The sequence below is a fragment of the Martes martes genome (assembly GCF_963455335.1).
Source record: "Martes martes genome assembly, chromosome: 9".
In the NCBI taxonomy this organism is placed as follows: domain Eukaryota; kingdom Metazoa; phylum Chordata; class Mammalia; order Carnivora; family Mustelidae; genus Martes; species Martes martes.
Window position 1 is genome coordinate 63,339,450 of NC_137896.1, and position 15,478 is coordinate 63,354,927.

General features: G+C 37.5%; 1 protein-coding gene across 3 annotated transcripts in view; it reads left to right on the forward strand.

Moving 5' to 3' along the window:
• Positions 1-15,478, forward strand: part of PREPL (prolyl endopeptidase like) — a 52,074-nt gene that overhangs the window by 31,831 nt on the left and 4,765 nt on the right. For all 3 annotated transcript variants that reach the window (XM_080812720.1, XM_080812722.1, XM_080812721.1), the window contains 3 exons: positions 7,524-7,721; positions 10,752-10,927; positions 12,472-12,688. In XM_080812720.1, the coding sequence (XP_080668846.1) occupies positions 7,524-7,721; positions 10,752-10,927; positions 12,472-12,688 (591 nt within the window). The remainder of the gene's footprint in view (positions 1-7,523; positions 7,722-10,751; positions 10,928-12,471; positions 12,689-15,478) is intronic.

Sequence of the window (15,478 nt, forward strand, 5' to 3'; positions counted from 1 at the left end):
TCTCTGATTTCACTTAGCATTATATTTTCTAGCTCCATCCATGTTGTTGTAAGTGGCAAGATTTCATTCTTTTTATGGCTGAGTAATATCTGTGTGTGTGTGTATGTGTGTGTGTGTATACATATACACCATATCTTTATCTGCTCATCTGTCATTGGACACTTGGGCTGTTTCCATAATTTGACTATTGTAAATAATGCTGCCATAGACATAGGAGTGCATGAATTCCTTCGAATTAGTATTTTTGTATACTTGGGTAAATACCCAGTAGTGCAATTGCTTGATAGTAGGATAGTTCTGTTTTTAATTTTTAAGAAACCTCCGTACCGCCTTCCATAGTGGCTGCACCAGTTTGCATTCCCATCAGCAGTGCGAGAGGGTGGGGTTCCTTTTTCTCCACATCCTTGTCAACACCTGCTGTTTTTTGTGTTTTTGATTTAAGCCATTCTGACAGGCATGAGGTGATATGTCATTGTAGTTTTGATTTGTATTTTCCTGATACGTGAAAATGAGCATCTTTTCACATGTCTGTTGGCCATGTCTTCTTTAAGAAATATCTGCTCATATAAATAATACATTATATGTTAATAAAAATAATTTTTAAAAAAAGAAATATCTACTCATGTCTTCTGCCCGTTTTTTTTTTAAATTTCATTGTTTTGGGGGCGGGTTGAGTTCTGTAAGTTGCATTTTTTAGATACTGGCTCTTTACTGGATATGTCATTTACAAATATCTTCATTCTGTAGATTGTCTTTTATTTTTTCCTTTGCTGTGCAGAAAATTTTATTTTAATGTAGTCCTAATAGTTTATTTTTGCTTTTGTTTCCCTTGCCTCAGGGGACCTGTCAAGAATAATGTTGCTGTGACCGATGCTGCCTATGCTCTTTTCTAGAACTTTTATGGTTTAAGGTCTCACATTTAGGTCTTTAATCCATTTTGAGTTTATGTTTGTGTGTGGTATATGAAAGTCATCCAGTTTTATTCTTTTGCATGTGGCTGTCCAGTTTTCCTGGCACCATTTGTTGAAGTCAGGAGATTATCTTTTTCCCATTGGATATTCTTTCCTGCTTTGTTGACCATACAGTTGTAGGTTTATTTCTGGATTCTCTTCTGTTCTGCTGATCTGTATGTCTATTTTTGTGCCAATACCATACTGTCTTGATCACTACAGCTTTGTGATATAACTTGAAGTGCAGAATTGTGATGCCTCCAGCTTTGCTTTGCTTTTTCAAGATTGCTTTGGTTGTTTGGGGTCATTTATAGTTCCATATAAATTTTAGGACTGCTCATTCTGGGTCTGTGAAAAATGTTGTTGGTATTTTGATAGGGATTATACTAAATGTGTAGATTGCTTTTGGTAGTACAGACATTTGAACAGTGTTTTTTCTTCCAGTGCATGAGCATGAAATGTCATTTGTGTCATCTCCACTTTCTTTTACTGGCGTTTTACAGTTTTCAGAGTACAGGTCTTTTACCTCTTTGGTTAGGTTTATTCCTAGGTATCTTACTGCTTTTGGTATAATTGTAAATAGGATTGTTTTCTTAATTTCTCTTCTTCATTATTGTGTATAGAAATGCAACAGCTTTCTGTACGTTGATTTTGTATCCTGCAACTTTACTGAGTTCATTTATTAGTTCTAGCAGTTTTTTGGTGGTGTCTTTCAGATTTTCTATTTTATAGTATCACGTCATCTGCAAATAGTGAAAATTTTACTTCTTCCTTACCAATTTAGATGCCTTTTATTTCTTTTTGTTGTCTTATTGCTGTGGCTAGGACTTCCAGAACTCTGTTGAATAAAAGTGGTGAGAGTGGATGTACTTGTCTTGTTTCTGACCTTAGGGGAACGGCTGTCCGTTTTTCCCCATTTAGGGTGATGTTAGCAGTGGGTATTTCATAAATGGTCTCTGTTACGTTGAGGTATATTCCCTCTAAACCTACTTTGTTGATGGTTTTTTGTTGTTGTTGTTTTGTTTTGTTTTTTTGTTTTTAATCCTGAATGATTAAAACCCGAAGAACCAGCTCCTCATTTCATTGATCTGTTGGGGTTTGTTTTTGTTTTTATTTTCATTTTCATTTTATGTTTTTTTAGTTTCTGTGTCACGTTTCTTTTCTGATCTTTTATTATTTCCTTCCTTCTGCTGGTCTTTTTGTTTTGTTTTTTAAAGATTTATTTATTTATTTTTGCAGGGAGAGAGTCTCAAGCAGACTCTTTGCTGAGTGCAGAGCTGAACACAGGGCTTGATCTCATGACCCTGAGGTCACTACCCTATCTGAAATCAAGAGTTGGATGCCCAACCAACTGTGCCACCCAGTTGCCCCACCTTCTGCTGGTTTTAGATTTTGTTCTTTTTCTAGCTCCTTTTGGTGTGAACTTATGTTGTGTATTTGACCTTTTTTTCTTTTCTTCTGGAGGTAGGCCTGTATTGTTATAAACTTGCCTCTTAGAACTGCTTTTGCTACATCCCAAAGGTTTTGAACCATTGTGTTTCCATTTTCATTTGTTTCTATGTACTTTTTTAGTTTACTTCCTGATTGACCCGTTCATTGTTTAGTAGCATGTTATTTAACCACTATGTATTTGTGATCTTTTCCAGACTTTTTCTTGTGGTTTACTTACAGTTTCATAGCACTGTGGTCCAAAAAAAGATGCATGGTATGACTTAGATCTTTTGAACTTTATTAAGGCTTGTTTTGTGACCTAATATGTGATCTCTTCTGGAGAATGGTCCATGTGCACTTGAAAGAAATGTACATACTGCTGTTTTAGGATGGAATGCTCTGAATGTATCTGTTAAATCCATCTAGTCCAGTGTGTCATTCAGTGTTTCCTTATTGATTTTTTTGTTTAGGTGATCTGTCCATTAATGTAAGTGGGGCATGAAAGTCCTTTGCTATAATTGTATTATTGCCAATTACTTCCTTTATGTTTCTTAGTAACTGTTTTATGTATTTGGGTGTTCCCATGTTGGTTGCATAAATATATACAATTATTATATCTTCTTGTTGGATTGTCCACTTTATTATTATATAGTGTCCTTCTTTGTCTCTTGTTACAGTCTTTGGTTTTTTTTATTTTTTTTTTTTTTTAAAGATTTTATTTATTCATTTGTCAGAGAGAGTGAGCACAGGCAGAAAGAGAGGCAGGCAGAGGCAGAGGGAGAAGCAGGCTCCCCGCCGAGCAAGGAGCCCGATGTGGGACTCGATCCCAAGACCCTGGGATCATGACCTGAGCCGAAGGCAGCCACTTAACCAACTGAGTCACCCAGGCGTCCCAACAGTCTTTGTTTTAAAATCTGTTTTGTTCTTTATAAGTATTGCTGCTCTAACTTTGACATCCATTTGCATGATAAATGCTTCTCTATCCCCTCACTTTCAATCTGCAGGTGTTTTTAGGTCTAAAATGAGTTTCCTGGGGGCAACTGGGTGGTTCAGTCATTAAGCATCTACCTTTGGCTCAGGTCTTGATCCCAGGACCCTGGACCCTGGAGTTGGAGCCCTACGTCGGACTCCAACCTCAGTGGGAAGCCTGCTTCTCCCTCTCCCTCTCCCCCTCTTGTATTCCTCTTCTTGCTGTTCCTGTCAAATAAATAAATAAAATCTTTTTAAAAAAATAAATGAGTTTCCTGTAGGCAGGATTAGATGGGTCTTGTTTTTTATCTGTTCTGTCACCCTGTATCTTTTGATTGGAAGCATTTAGTCCATTTACATTCAAAGTAATTATTGATAAGTAAGTACTTAATGGCCTTTTTATTACTTGTTTTGTGGTTGTTTTTGGGAGTTTTTCTCTCACCCTTACTTCCCTTTCTCATCATTTGCTGGTTTTCTTTAGTGATGTATTTGGATTTTTTTTCTCTTTATTATTTGCATATTTATGAATGGTTTTTGATTTGTGGTTACCGTTAGGTTTTTATATAATCTCTCCTGCATATAGCAGAAGTCTGTATTACGTTGATGGTCATTTAAGTTTGAACCATTCTTTACTCCTCTCCTCCCCAAGTCATAGGTCCATAGTGTCATTTTACATCCTTTACAGAAATAATTCATTTTACTGCTTTTGTGCTTCCTATGGTCATGCTGTCTCTTTGATCTTTCCTTTCCACTCAAAGAATCCTCCTTAAGATTTCTTTCAGGACTGGTTTAGTGGTCATGAATTCCGTGTTTTTGTCTAGAAAACACTTGATTTCTCCTTTCATTCTGAATGATAGCCTTGCTGGGTAAAGTATTCTTGGCTGCAGGTTTTTCCCATTCAGCACTTTGAATACATCATGTCACTCCTTTCTGGCTTGGAAGGTTTCTGCTGAAAAACCCACTGATAAGCCTTGTGGGGTTTCCTTTGTATGTAGCAGTCTTCTTTTGTCTTGCTGCTTTTAATGTTTTTTCTTTACCACTATATTTTGTCTTTTTTTTTTAAGATTTTATTTATTTATTTGACAGAGATCACAAGTAGGCAGAGAGGCAGGCAGGGGGCGGGGGGGAGCAGGCTCCCCACCGAGCAGAGAGCCCAATGTGGGGCTCAATCCCAGGACCCTGAGATCATGACCTGAGCCGAAGGCAGAGGCTTTAACCCACTGAGCCACCCAGGCACCCCACATTTTGTCATTTTAATTACAAAATGTCTTGGTGTGGATCTGCTTTTGTTGATTTTTGTTAGGGGTTCTCTGTGCGTCCTGGATCTGGGTATCTGTTTCCTTCCCCAGATTAGGGAAGTTTTTGGCTATTATTTCTACAAATAAATTCTCTGCCCCCTTTTTTCCTCTTGTCTTCTGAGACTCCTATAATATGAATGTTACTATGTTTAATGGAGTCACTAAGTTCCCTAAGTCTGTTCTTTTTTTGCGTAATTCTTTTTTCTCTCATTTACTCATCTTGATTACATTACTCTGTCTTCTAGGTCATTAATTCATTCTTCTGCTTATTCTAGCCTGTTTTTCATTCATTCCATCAAGTGTGTTTCTCACTTCATTTATTGAGCCCTTTCTCTTTGCTGTGTTATTCCTTACCTCTGTGTTAGTGGTTTCACTTAATGTCTTCCACTCTTTTCTCAAGAGTATTCTTAATCATTGCTTTAAATTCTCCATAAGGCATGTTACTTTTATCTGTTTTCACTTAGATCTCTGGCTGTGGGCTTGTCCTGTTCTTTCATTTGGGACAAATTCCTGTCTTCTCATTTTGTCTAGTCTCTGCATCTATCTCTGTGTGTTAGGAAAGTCAGGAAAGTCTCCTGTTTTTGAGAGTAATGGCTTTAAGTAGTGCCCTGCATAGTATTTTCCCCTGTTCCCCAGGGCCTGGGGCTTCCAGGAGTGTCTCCTGTGGAACATCATGTCTTTAATTTATACTGTATCCTTTGTCTCTTCATTCCCTGACCCTTCCCAACCTGTAGTACCTGTTAAGCCTTGTTATAGTGTTCTGAGTCATCAACACATGGAATCAAATACTACATTATATACCAGGTTGTACTTAAAGAAAATTTTATAGATCAGCGCCTTTCATGAACTGGATAATTCTGATTAATATGCATAGACAGTGTCAATCACAAAGGACAAAATCTTTAAGCCAAACTGAGTAGATTATAAAGCATTTTTGTATGTAACATCTCTGCCCAGTAGGCACGTGACTAAAAGGCTTTTTTAAACTCAGTCTGAGCAACAGAAATGTAAAATCCTTAATATATTTACCTCCTATCCTTGGTCATCATATCATCAGTTTTTCCTGGTATTTTTTTTTCCCCACGAAAAGAAGTGATGATGTTTTAATTGGTCATGATATTTAATTTAAGCAAATTGGGAATTGTTCTGTACTAACATCAGTTTACATGGAGGTGTTTATATACCTGGGCCAATTTTCTTTAAGCATGTGTGTATTAAGCCTTCTTTCAGTCAAATAAATGACTATGATTTGCTGGTAGAATGCTAAAGCTGAAACTCTTTCTGTCAGGTATCTAAGAAATATCTGCATATCACCTAGCCAACTTTAAATTAGTGCTCGGGTGCTGTCCATTAATATACCTAGATGGTACTACAGGTTTTTCTCAGTAGGAAATGTAATTTAAGATATCCTTGAGATGGTTAATACTTCTTTCCACATGACCTGGACAAACTAAGCAGTCCATAGCCATAGGAACAGTTTTGCTATGGTGAACTTTAACCTTGATCCCAATACTTTAAGAAATACACCTGAAGAGTTTGTTTATTGGAACCCACTTGGTCTAAAAGTATGACCACTTACCACATGGGGCACATGGAACCTTTTTTTTTTTTTTTAAGTTTCACCAAAGAACAGAAAAGCTTGTGCCTCTGTGGACTGAGGCACCGTGTATCCTCTTTCTGAAACCTGGTTATAAGATGAGCAATGGCGGTGCTCTTTCCCACTAAGGTCTCTGTTTACTCCATTTATGCTGCCAGACTTCCCAGCTTTGAAGTGTCACATGCTGCTTTCCAGTTCTGTGGCTTGCACTTAAATAAACATTATCCTTGAACCATAATCCTCAACCTGAGGACAGTAAATTAGGAACTCTCTTTAGGAGACATCATGAATATATATCCTTATTGTGTTTCAGGAAGCTAGATTCTTTGCATTAATTGCAAGACACATGCACTCGGAACGTAAGTTCTTTGGCTATGGTTTCTACAGGTTAGATGGTACACTTTTTACACACACAGCCCCCACCTACCCTTTTTGAATAGTGCCCACCAGAGACATTGCTGTGCCAAGACCTCTGATTTTCTAAGGAATTTGTTCTTTCTACAATTGCTCAGGAAAAGAAAGGCAATTTTCTTTTAACGTTCTCTCAGCACCATTTCTTACACTCTGTCAGCCTGCTTACCAGAGTTCTTTAAAAGGTGTAAGAGGGATGTTAGTGGCAGGCTTGAAACTGGACCCTGCTGCTCTGAGAGAATAAATTTTGATTCCTTTCCTTTTTTCCTTAAAGTTAAGAATCCTAATCATAATAGCTGTGAGTCTCTCAAAGTGGATATGCCAGGAAAGGTTTTGTTCTGCACAATGGTTAGCCTGGGAGCTAAAGTTAGAAACAAATTGTAAATGCTTTAGTGCTGCTGAGCTAGTTTGTAGCCCTGGAATAATAACTGTCATCACTGTGGCTGTCTGGGCAGCATGGGGAGGGCTGGGGGTAAATGAGGAAAAACAGATGAGAGAGATTTCATGTTCTAGGAGAACAGAGATCTGGAGATGTGGCCAGATTCTGGAATTGGGATTTGATTTGCTCTTTTTCTTAACCATAGCCAAAATAATCCTTTTTATTAAAAAAGGTTTCATGTAAATCCAGAGTCATGAAAAACCATTTTCCTATATTTTGTCCATATTTTATTGGTCATCAGTGTAGAGTTCTGTTCACTTGTTATTCGAAATATATTTGTTTGTGCTGAAGTAATATTTAAATGAGGCATTATGTATAATGGATGAAAGTAAACTTGATGTCCTCATCTTGTTTGTAGCAAACTCAGAAATTTAATTAATGATACTTAATGTCTAGATAAAGAATAAAAATAACTCTTATTTCTTTAGCTCCCTCCTTGGGCCTGTGGATTCATAATGGATACAAATTCAGACCCAAAGAACTGCCCCTTCCAGCTTTGCTCTCCAATACGTCCCCCCAAATATTACACATACAAGTTTGCAGAGGGCAAATTGTTTGAGGAAACTGGGCATGAAGACCCAATCACGAAGAGCAGTCGTGTTTTACGTCTGGAGGCCAAAAGCAAGGTACGTCTTCATAATCTCAACTCTGAGCCCCCATCTGCTGCAGGCATGCTCCTCATCAGGCGCTGTGCAGTTGCTGCCGCTCGTATTGCATTAGCATGGTTTTGTAAAGTGGATCTCACATACCCCATTAAGACCCAAATGATTTTTAGAGGCTACCTGGAATTTTTTTTTTTACTTTAATAGCGATATATTTAATTTAACATGGATTAGAAAATGTATAACTAGCACATCTCAAGCTCTTGAGTTCACATGTTTATATTTGAATTTTTAAAGTTGACTTAAATAGTAAAAGTTGGCAAAAATTGTGAAGGCGATAAGCAGTTGACTTGAGTGAGCTGGACTGATACAGTCCTGCCTTCATGGAGCTTAACTCTAGCAGGGAAGATGACCAATATCAAAGGAGTAATTGCTAATGTACTGATGGCTGCAAAGAAAGCTGTACTGAGTACAGTGGAAACATGACACAAGGACCTTCCCTTTGGCTGGAGAGATCAGGCAAGGGTTCTCTGAGGAAATGAGGTCTCAGGTAGGACCTCTAAGATGATTAAGAATTAAGCTTGAGAGGTACCTGAGTGGCTCAGTGGGTTAAGCAGCTGCCTTTGGCTCAGGTCTGGGATCAAGCCCTACATCGGGCTCTGTGCTCAGCAGGGAGCCTGCTTCTCCCTCTTCCTCTGCCCTTCCTCTAGCTTGCGCTCTCTCTCTTGCCCACTCTCTCCCTATCAAATAAATAAATCTTTTAAAAAAGCTAGAAAGGGGGCAGGAGGAATCCTATTTATGTAGAGGCCCTATATTGAGGGAGAAATGGTACATTCAAGAAGTGTAAAGGATGTGGTGCCTGACTGGCTCAGTCCAAAGAGCACGAGACTCTTGATCCTTGGGGTCATGAGTTTGAGCCCCACGTTAGGTGTCGAGCTCACTTAAATAAGATTTAAAGAAAGAAATATAAAGAAGGGCAATACAGCCAAAGTACAGTGTAAAAGAGGGAAGACCAAGAGGAGAGTGAATAGGGGAAAAGAAAGTTTGTGCAAGTGAGGAATAAATTAATAAACTGTGGCCTTGGATTTAAGGACGTTTTAGACCTTAGCATATCAAACATTAGATAATTTCATATGTGCTGGCAATGAATTGTAACAAAGCCTTTTGTCCTTATGAATTTTTTAACTCATTGATTTTCTTTTAATAGCTTTATTTAAGTATGTATTTTTCAATAATACAAAAGCAATACACACTTCTTAGAAGAAATGCAAAAATGCAGCACATTTAAAGTTCTGATACCTACTATTCAGTCCCATTTGCTGTACCTCTTAGATATAATTGTTTACCATTTAATGTATTACCTTCCAGATTTTTGTGTTTGGTTTTTGTCAACAAAATATATATTTAGGCTTTTTTCTGCTTTAGAAATGTGGGATTAGACCAATCTATCAAGATGTTGTAGTTACCATACCCCAAATGGAAAGAACAGTGAGCCTAGTTCTTGGGGAACTCAGGGATGCTTTATGAATTAGGGAGGAAGGGAGACAGGTGCCCAGTGGAACCCACTATGTTTTTGTTTTTGGGGGTTTTTGTGAGATTTATTTATTAATTTAGAGAGAGTGCATGTGGGGAGGGGCAGAGGGAGAGAGAGAGAATCTCAGGCAAACTCCCAGTTGAGCAGGGAGCCCACCACAGGGCTCAGTCTTAACAACCCTGAGATCATGACCCAAGCCAAAATCAAAAGTCAGATGCTTAACCGACTGAGCCACCCAGGTGCCCTGCTGCTATAACCCTCCACAGGCATTTTTGCACTGCTGATGAACTCGGATCCAGCCCGTCACAGGACTTGGTACCATTTTCACCTCTTTTCATAAGTTTTCAACCAGCAAGTTTTTCTCTGATTGTTCGATTTAAGTTGGGGAGATGAAAAGACAAAGATAAGTTATAGAAATTAATCTACCTCATTTTATAAGAATGAATCTGAGAAGTGAAACTCCAGTCATACTGTCAGAACAAGTTGAGTGTGATAAGGAATGATGAAAGATTGCCTCCTTATTTGATAATATTCCAGTGCCCCAAAGTTAAGGTTTTCATAATGAGAATGAAAAAAGTAGGGAGAGTGGTTTGGCTATATTATTTCCCTCTTATTATTATTATTTTATGTAAACTAGCACTATTTCACTAGTTTGTATAAGTAGACAGAACCAGCTTCTCTGCCCTTTTGAAAGGAAGATCAGAAATAGTTCAGATTATGTTAATTTTGTCCTGAGATGCCTAGTTTCAGTCAGTTTGTGATTAATGAATGTGAACTACACTGGGGAATAGTTAACCTGCTCTAAAGTAATTTAGATGTTAAAATTTGTAAAACTTTCTTAAACCACTATTAAACATTTTCAAAAATAAAGGTAGGCCTTTGAAGAGGATGAGGATAGATGTCAGTAAGGATCAGTAAGAAATTCTGGTTCTAATGGTTGAGGACTGCCTATAGAGGACAGAAAATTGAGCTGTTAAAACTTTAATCAGCATGTTTATAAATATTCAAAGATTAAAAATGTCAGTACCTTGCCATAGGTGTAGGAAAAATGCTGTGCTAGATGTCTAACCTCAATAGGTGTATTTTGACTAATCTTGAAAGAAAAAAATTACAGTAATAATAGGTAGTGAAGAACTCCTTAAAATCACTTTACTGTCTTGAAAAAGCTACGTTTAATAAACCGTTTTCAACAGTCTTACTCCTTTTTTCTAGTTCACATTACAGGTCAGCAATAGAGCTGAAAATGGGGATAAACCATGATTTCTTTTTAAAGACCATAACTCTATTGTTGTTGTTGTTGTTATTTATTATTATTTTATTAAGTAATTTCTGTACCCAACATGGGACTCAAACTCCAAGCCTGAGATCAGGAGTCACATGTTCCACCAACTGAGCCAACCAGGCACCTCTCTGTTGCATTAAATGAAGTTTGTGTTCAACATCAATAAGCAATGCATAAAATTAGGGATAAACGATTTCAAAAGACTCTCTCTTACATGTATAGTAACTCTTCATTCCAGGATGGAAAATCAGTGCCAATGACCATTTTCCACAAAACTGATTCTGAGGATTTGCAGAAGAAACCTCTCCTAGTACATGTATATGGAGCTTATGGAATGGATTTAAAAATGAATTTCAGACCTGAAAGGCGGGTATTGGTGGACGATGGATGGATATTAGCATATTGCCATGTTCGGTGAGTCAACAACATTTTACCTGGCATATGAATGCTAGAACATTGTGCCAGATGTCCAGCATAACCGTGTATCAGGGAACAAAGTTTATTTTCTCATTTGTGTCACTGAATCTATGTATTCCTAAACATATGCTGGTGGAAGTGGATTTAATAGACTAGTTGATAAAGCAAAGGGGTAGATTTTTAGGATCTTGCACCAGATTTGTAGAATTGAGGTACCAGTCTGTGTCCTATCTTAGTAATGTTATTTCCATTCTCTTGAGTTTAGGTTTTTCTTTTTTTTTTTTTTAATATTTTATTTATTTATTTGACAGCACAAGTAGGCACAGAGGCAGGCAGAGAGAGAGGGAAGCTGCTTCCCTGTTGAGCAGAGAGCCTGACATGGGGCTTGATCCCAGGACCCTGAGATCACGACCCAAGCCAAAGGCAGAGGCCCAGGTGCCCCGGCTTTTCTAAAATAGTGTTTCAAACTAGATCCTTTTCCCACTCGAACTTCCATTTTACTTTAGGTATTTTTCAAGACACAAATATTATTTTCTGTTTCTGCTTAAAATCCTTCTCTACCTCCCCATCTCCAAAATAAAATCCAAACTCCTCAGTACATTATTTAACATCCTTGTGATCTGGCTTACCTCTGTAGTGATAGTTACCATTACTACCCAGACACGGCCTGCACTGCAGCCATACACATCGTACATATTCAGCTTTGTTACATCCTTTCAGATGATAAACTCTTTCCCCTCTGTGCCTTTGCACCTGCTGTGTCTTGATGTTTTCCCTTTCTTTGCACTTCTGGGAACTCATATTCCTCCAAGCCTTGGCTTAGGTATCATCTCCTTTAAGTATTTATGCCTAACCATCCACCTGGATGTTCTTTCTACTGCCTCTAGGATAACTGTAAATACATTTGTGTGAAAGCAGCAACCATATTGCTTGGCAGCTGTTTTCTTTTCCCCCAAAATTATGATCTTCAGGGCAGGAGATTTTTGCTTTTTTTATATTTTTAAGGCTGGCATTTTAGCAGAATGCCTGGTAAACCGTAGGGAGCACCCAAAACTTATTTGTTGCGGGGCATCTGGCTGGCTTAGTTGGAGCATGCAGTCTTGATCTTGGGGTCATAAGTTGAAGCCCTGCATTGGGTATAGAGCTTACTTTAAATGAATGAAAAAAAAATGACAATGACTCTTAATTTTTTAAAAAACGTATCTTAATTTTTTTTTAAACATATTTGGTAAATCCATTTTTGACTGTCTATATCAGGGATTGGCAAACCTTTTCGCTAAAAAACTAGTAAACATTTAAGGCTTTGTAGGCCACATGTGGTCTCTATTGTATGTTCCTGGTTGGTTGGTTTTTCTCCCAACCTTTAAAAATGTAAAATTCCATTCTTAGCTCTGAAGCCATTTCGAAACAAAACAAAACAAAAACAACAACAATAAAACAGACCTCTAAGTAAATATTGCCCAGCAGCTACAGTTTGCTGACCCTGACCTATATCATTAATATTTTCCCCACTAAAAGATTTTTTTGCCCTTTAATTTCAGAGGTGGTGGTGAGTTAGGCCTCCAGTGGCACGCTGATGGCCGTCTAACTAAAAAACTCAATGGCCTTGCTGATTTAGAGGCTTGCATTAAGACGCTTCATGGCCAAGGCTTTTCTCAGCCAAGTCTAACAACCCTGACTGCTTTCAGTGCTGGAGGGGTGCTTGTGGGAGCATTGTGTAATTCTAATCCAGAGCTGCTGAGAGCTGTGACTTTGGAGGTGAGTATACTCTGTTCTCTACTATGTACAGAGCGGGGAGGCATGAAGCCATTGGCTACTTTACGATGGCTAATTTAAGAAAAATATTTGTTACAATTTTACCATAGCACAGGAGTAATAACAAAGCTTTTAAATTTTAAACACAGAATTATAGCTCTGAGAGAACTTCTAAATTTACTTTAACTACTTTGTCCTTTCTTCTTCCCTGATGGTGTTCTTTATTAATTTTTGAGAATTCCGCTGAAGGATATTAATGGCTTTTCTCATTAGTTATTTCTCATTTTTTAAAAACATTTAGAATTGGTGGAAAAGAGTCAGCACTTTTCCAGGGAGTCAGGCAGAGCGCACTGTGCCTGGAGTCCACGAAATCCTTTGATGATCATTGCCCATCAACATTTTGGCCCTAGTTATAGCGGCTTTCCTTTTTTAGATAGTCCATTCTTAAAGATCTTTATAAGGGATAGTTTTTCTGTACGGTAATTGAAACATCTTGCTTTGATCGTAAAAATCTCTACAGGTGACCCTTGAACAACATGGAGGCTAGGGACACCGACACCACCCCTGACCCCACCCCCACACGCAGTCAAAAACCCATGTCTAACTTCGGACTCCCCGAAAACTCAGCAGCCTTCTATTGACCAAAAGCCTTACCAATAACATAAACAGTGAATTTTAACACATATTTTATATGTTCTATATATTATATACTGTGTTCTTAAAATAAGCTAGCGAAAAGAAAATATTAAGATAATCATAAGGAAAATACATTTATTTATACAGTACTGTATGTATATCTATTGAAAAAAAATCCGGGTGTAAGTGGACTTTCGAATTTCAAACCTGTGTCCTTCAGGGGTCAACTGTATAGTCTTTTCCTGGTGTCCAAAATTATGAAATTATGTTATAGCCACTCATTTCACCTTCATCATTCTGCTCCTGGTCAGATATGCTAGAAAATAATGACTGGGAGGGGGAGAGTAAATTATTTTCAGGTTTCTTTTATTTTGAGGATGAGGAGTATACACTGTAGGCTTCTATTAAGTAAATAAGTGTTAAGTAGTCCTGATCTATAAATCTTTTTTTTTTTTTAAGTAGAAATACTAAGTATAGAGGGAAGAAAACCTATATACAAGATAATAGAGTTACAATATAAAAAAAATACAACTGATCTGTGGGCTTTAGAAATTAGAAAGGAAATAATCAGAAATGTGTGTATAAGAATATTTACCCCACGTTGCTTTTAATAGTGAGGAAGTGGAATCAACCTAGATATCCAACGATAGAGGATGCATAGTGTTAATTAGAAGCACCAAATACTAGCTGTCATGAATTTAGGCAGAAAAGGGGCTTATTAAAAGATATTGAGTAAGGGCAGGTATAAAACCAGCCTTATAGAGGTTACACAGCCAGAAACTGGTTCCAAAATATACCATAAAACTGGCCCAGGGAAGCTATCACTGCCATCCCTGCTGGGCACAAGTCACCTTATACTGCCACTGCTGCTTCTAAAAACTCAATATAGATGTGGCACTTTTACCAGAAGAAATTCTCCGTGGTCCCTACTTTGAATCACAGACTTCCCATCCAAAGTTTGGAGCACATTATGTCTGATTGGGTAGACCCAAGTCATGTGGCTACTCGTGTGCTGGGAAAACTGAGAAATTGAGCCCCTCCCTAGTGAGAGGCAAGCTCTGCCTCATTAAGATTAGGAATAATTTAAATGCAGAAAAATAGTCCAGATGCTAGGCAGCCAGAAAGGATTGCATTTGCCCACTAGGTTAATGTTAATGCAAGAGAAAGGTGGAAAGCATGTTAACAGAAGACTACAAGGGAAGTGAAAAAAGCAGCTGCCATTTTATTAAATGTTTTGACACTGGTTATAAATAAATAACCCAGATTTTCTTCAATTAACATTTATTGCCTTTTTTAAAATATAAAATGTCCAGCTGGTTTACTCATGTTGAGGTTTTTCGTTTTTTATTGTGAGAAAATAACAAAATTTAACATCTTAACCATTTTTAACTGTATAGTTCAGTAGTTCAGTAGTGTTAAATATGTTCACATTGTTGTGCAGCCAATCCCCAGAACTCTCTACATCTTGCAAAACTAAAATTCTACACTCCCTTCCCCTACCCCTCAGAACCACCATTCTACTTTCTGTCTCTATAAATTAAACTATCTATACCTCCTATAGTGGAATCATTATTTGTCTTTTAGTAACTGGTTTATTTCACTTAGTTAATGTTCTGCAAGGTTCATGCATTATCATAGCATATGTCAGAATCTCCTTCCTTCCTAAGGCTGAATAATATTCCTTGTATCATTGTATGTACTTCGCCTATCCTTTCATCCGTTGGTGGACAACAGGTTGCTAACACCCTTTGGCTGTTGTTCATAATTCTGCTGTGAACATGGGTATACTCTTCAAGATCCTGCTTTTAATTCTTTGGGATATAGACCTAGGAATAGAATTGCTGGGTTATATGGTAATTCTAAGTTTAGTTTTTTGAGAAACTAGCATACCATCTGCACCATTTTACATTCCCACCAACAGTGCACAAGGGTTCCAATTTCTCCACATCCTTGCCAACACTTACTTTTTTTTTTTAATGGTACCCATCCTAATGGATATAAGGTGGTAGCATTTTTTACTTTTATATAAAATATATGTATAAATAAAGGCATCAAACTAAAAATTATGAAATTAGAAAAGAAATTCTTCATACACACACACGTTTTTATATGTGTATATATATATAAACATGATACATAAAGTTAGCACTTTCAGAG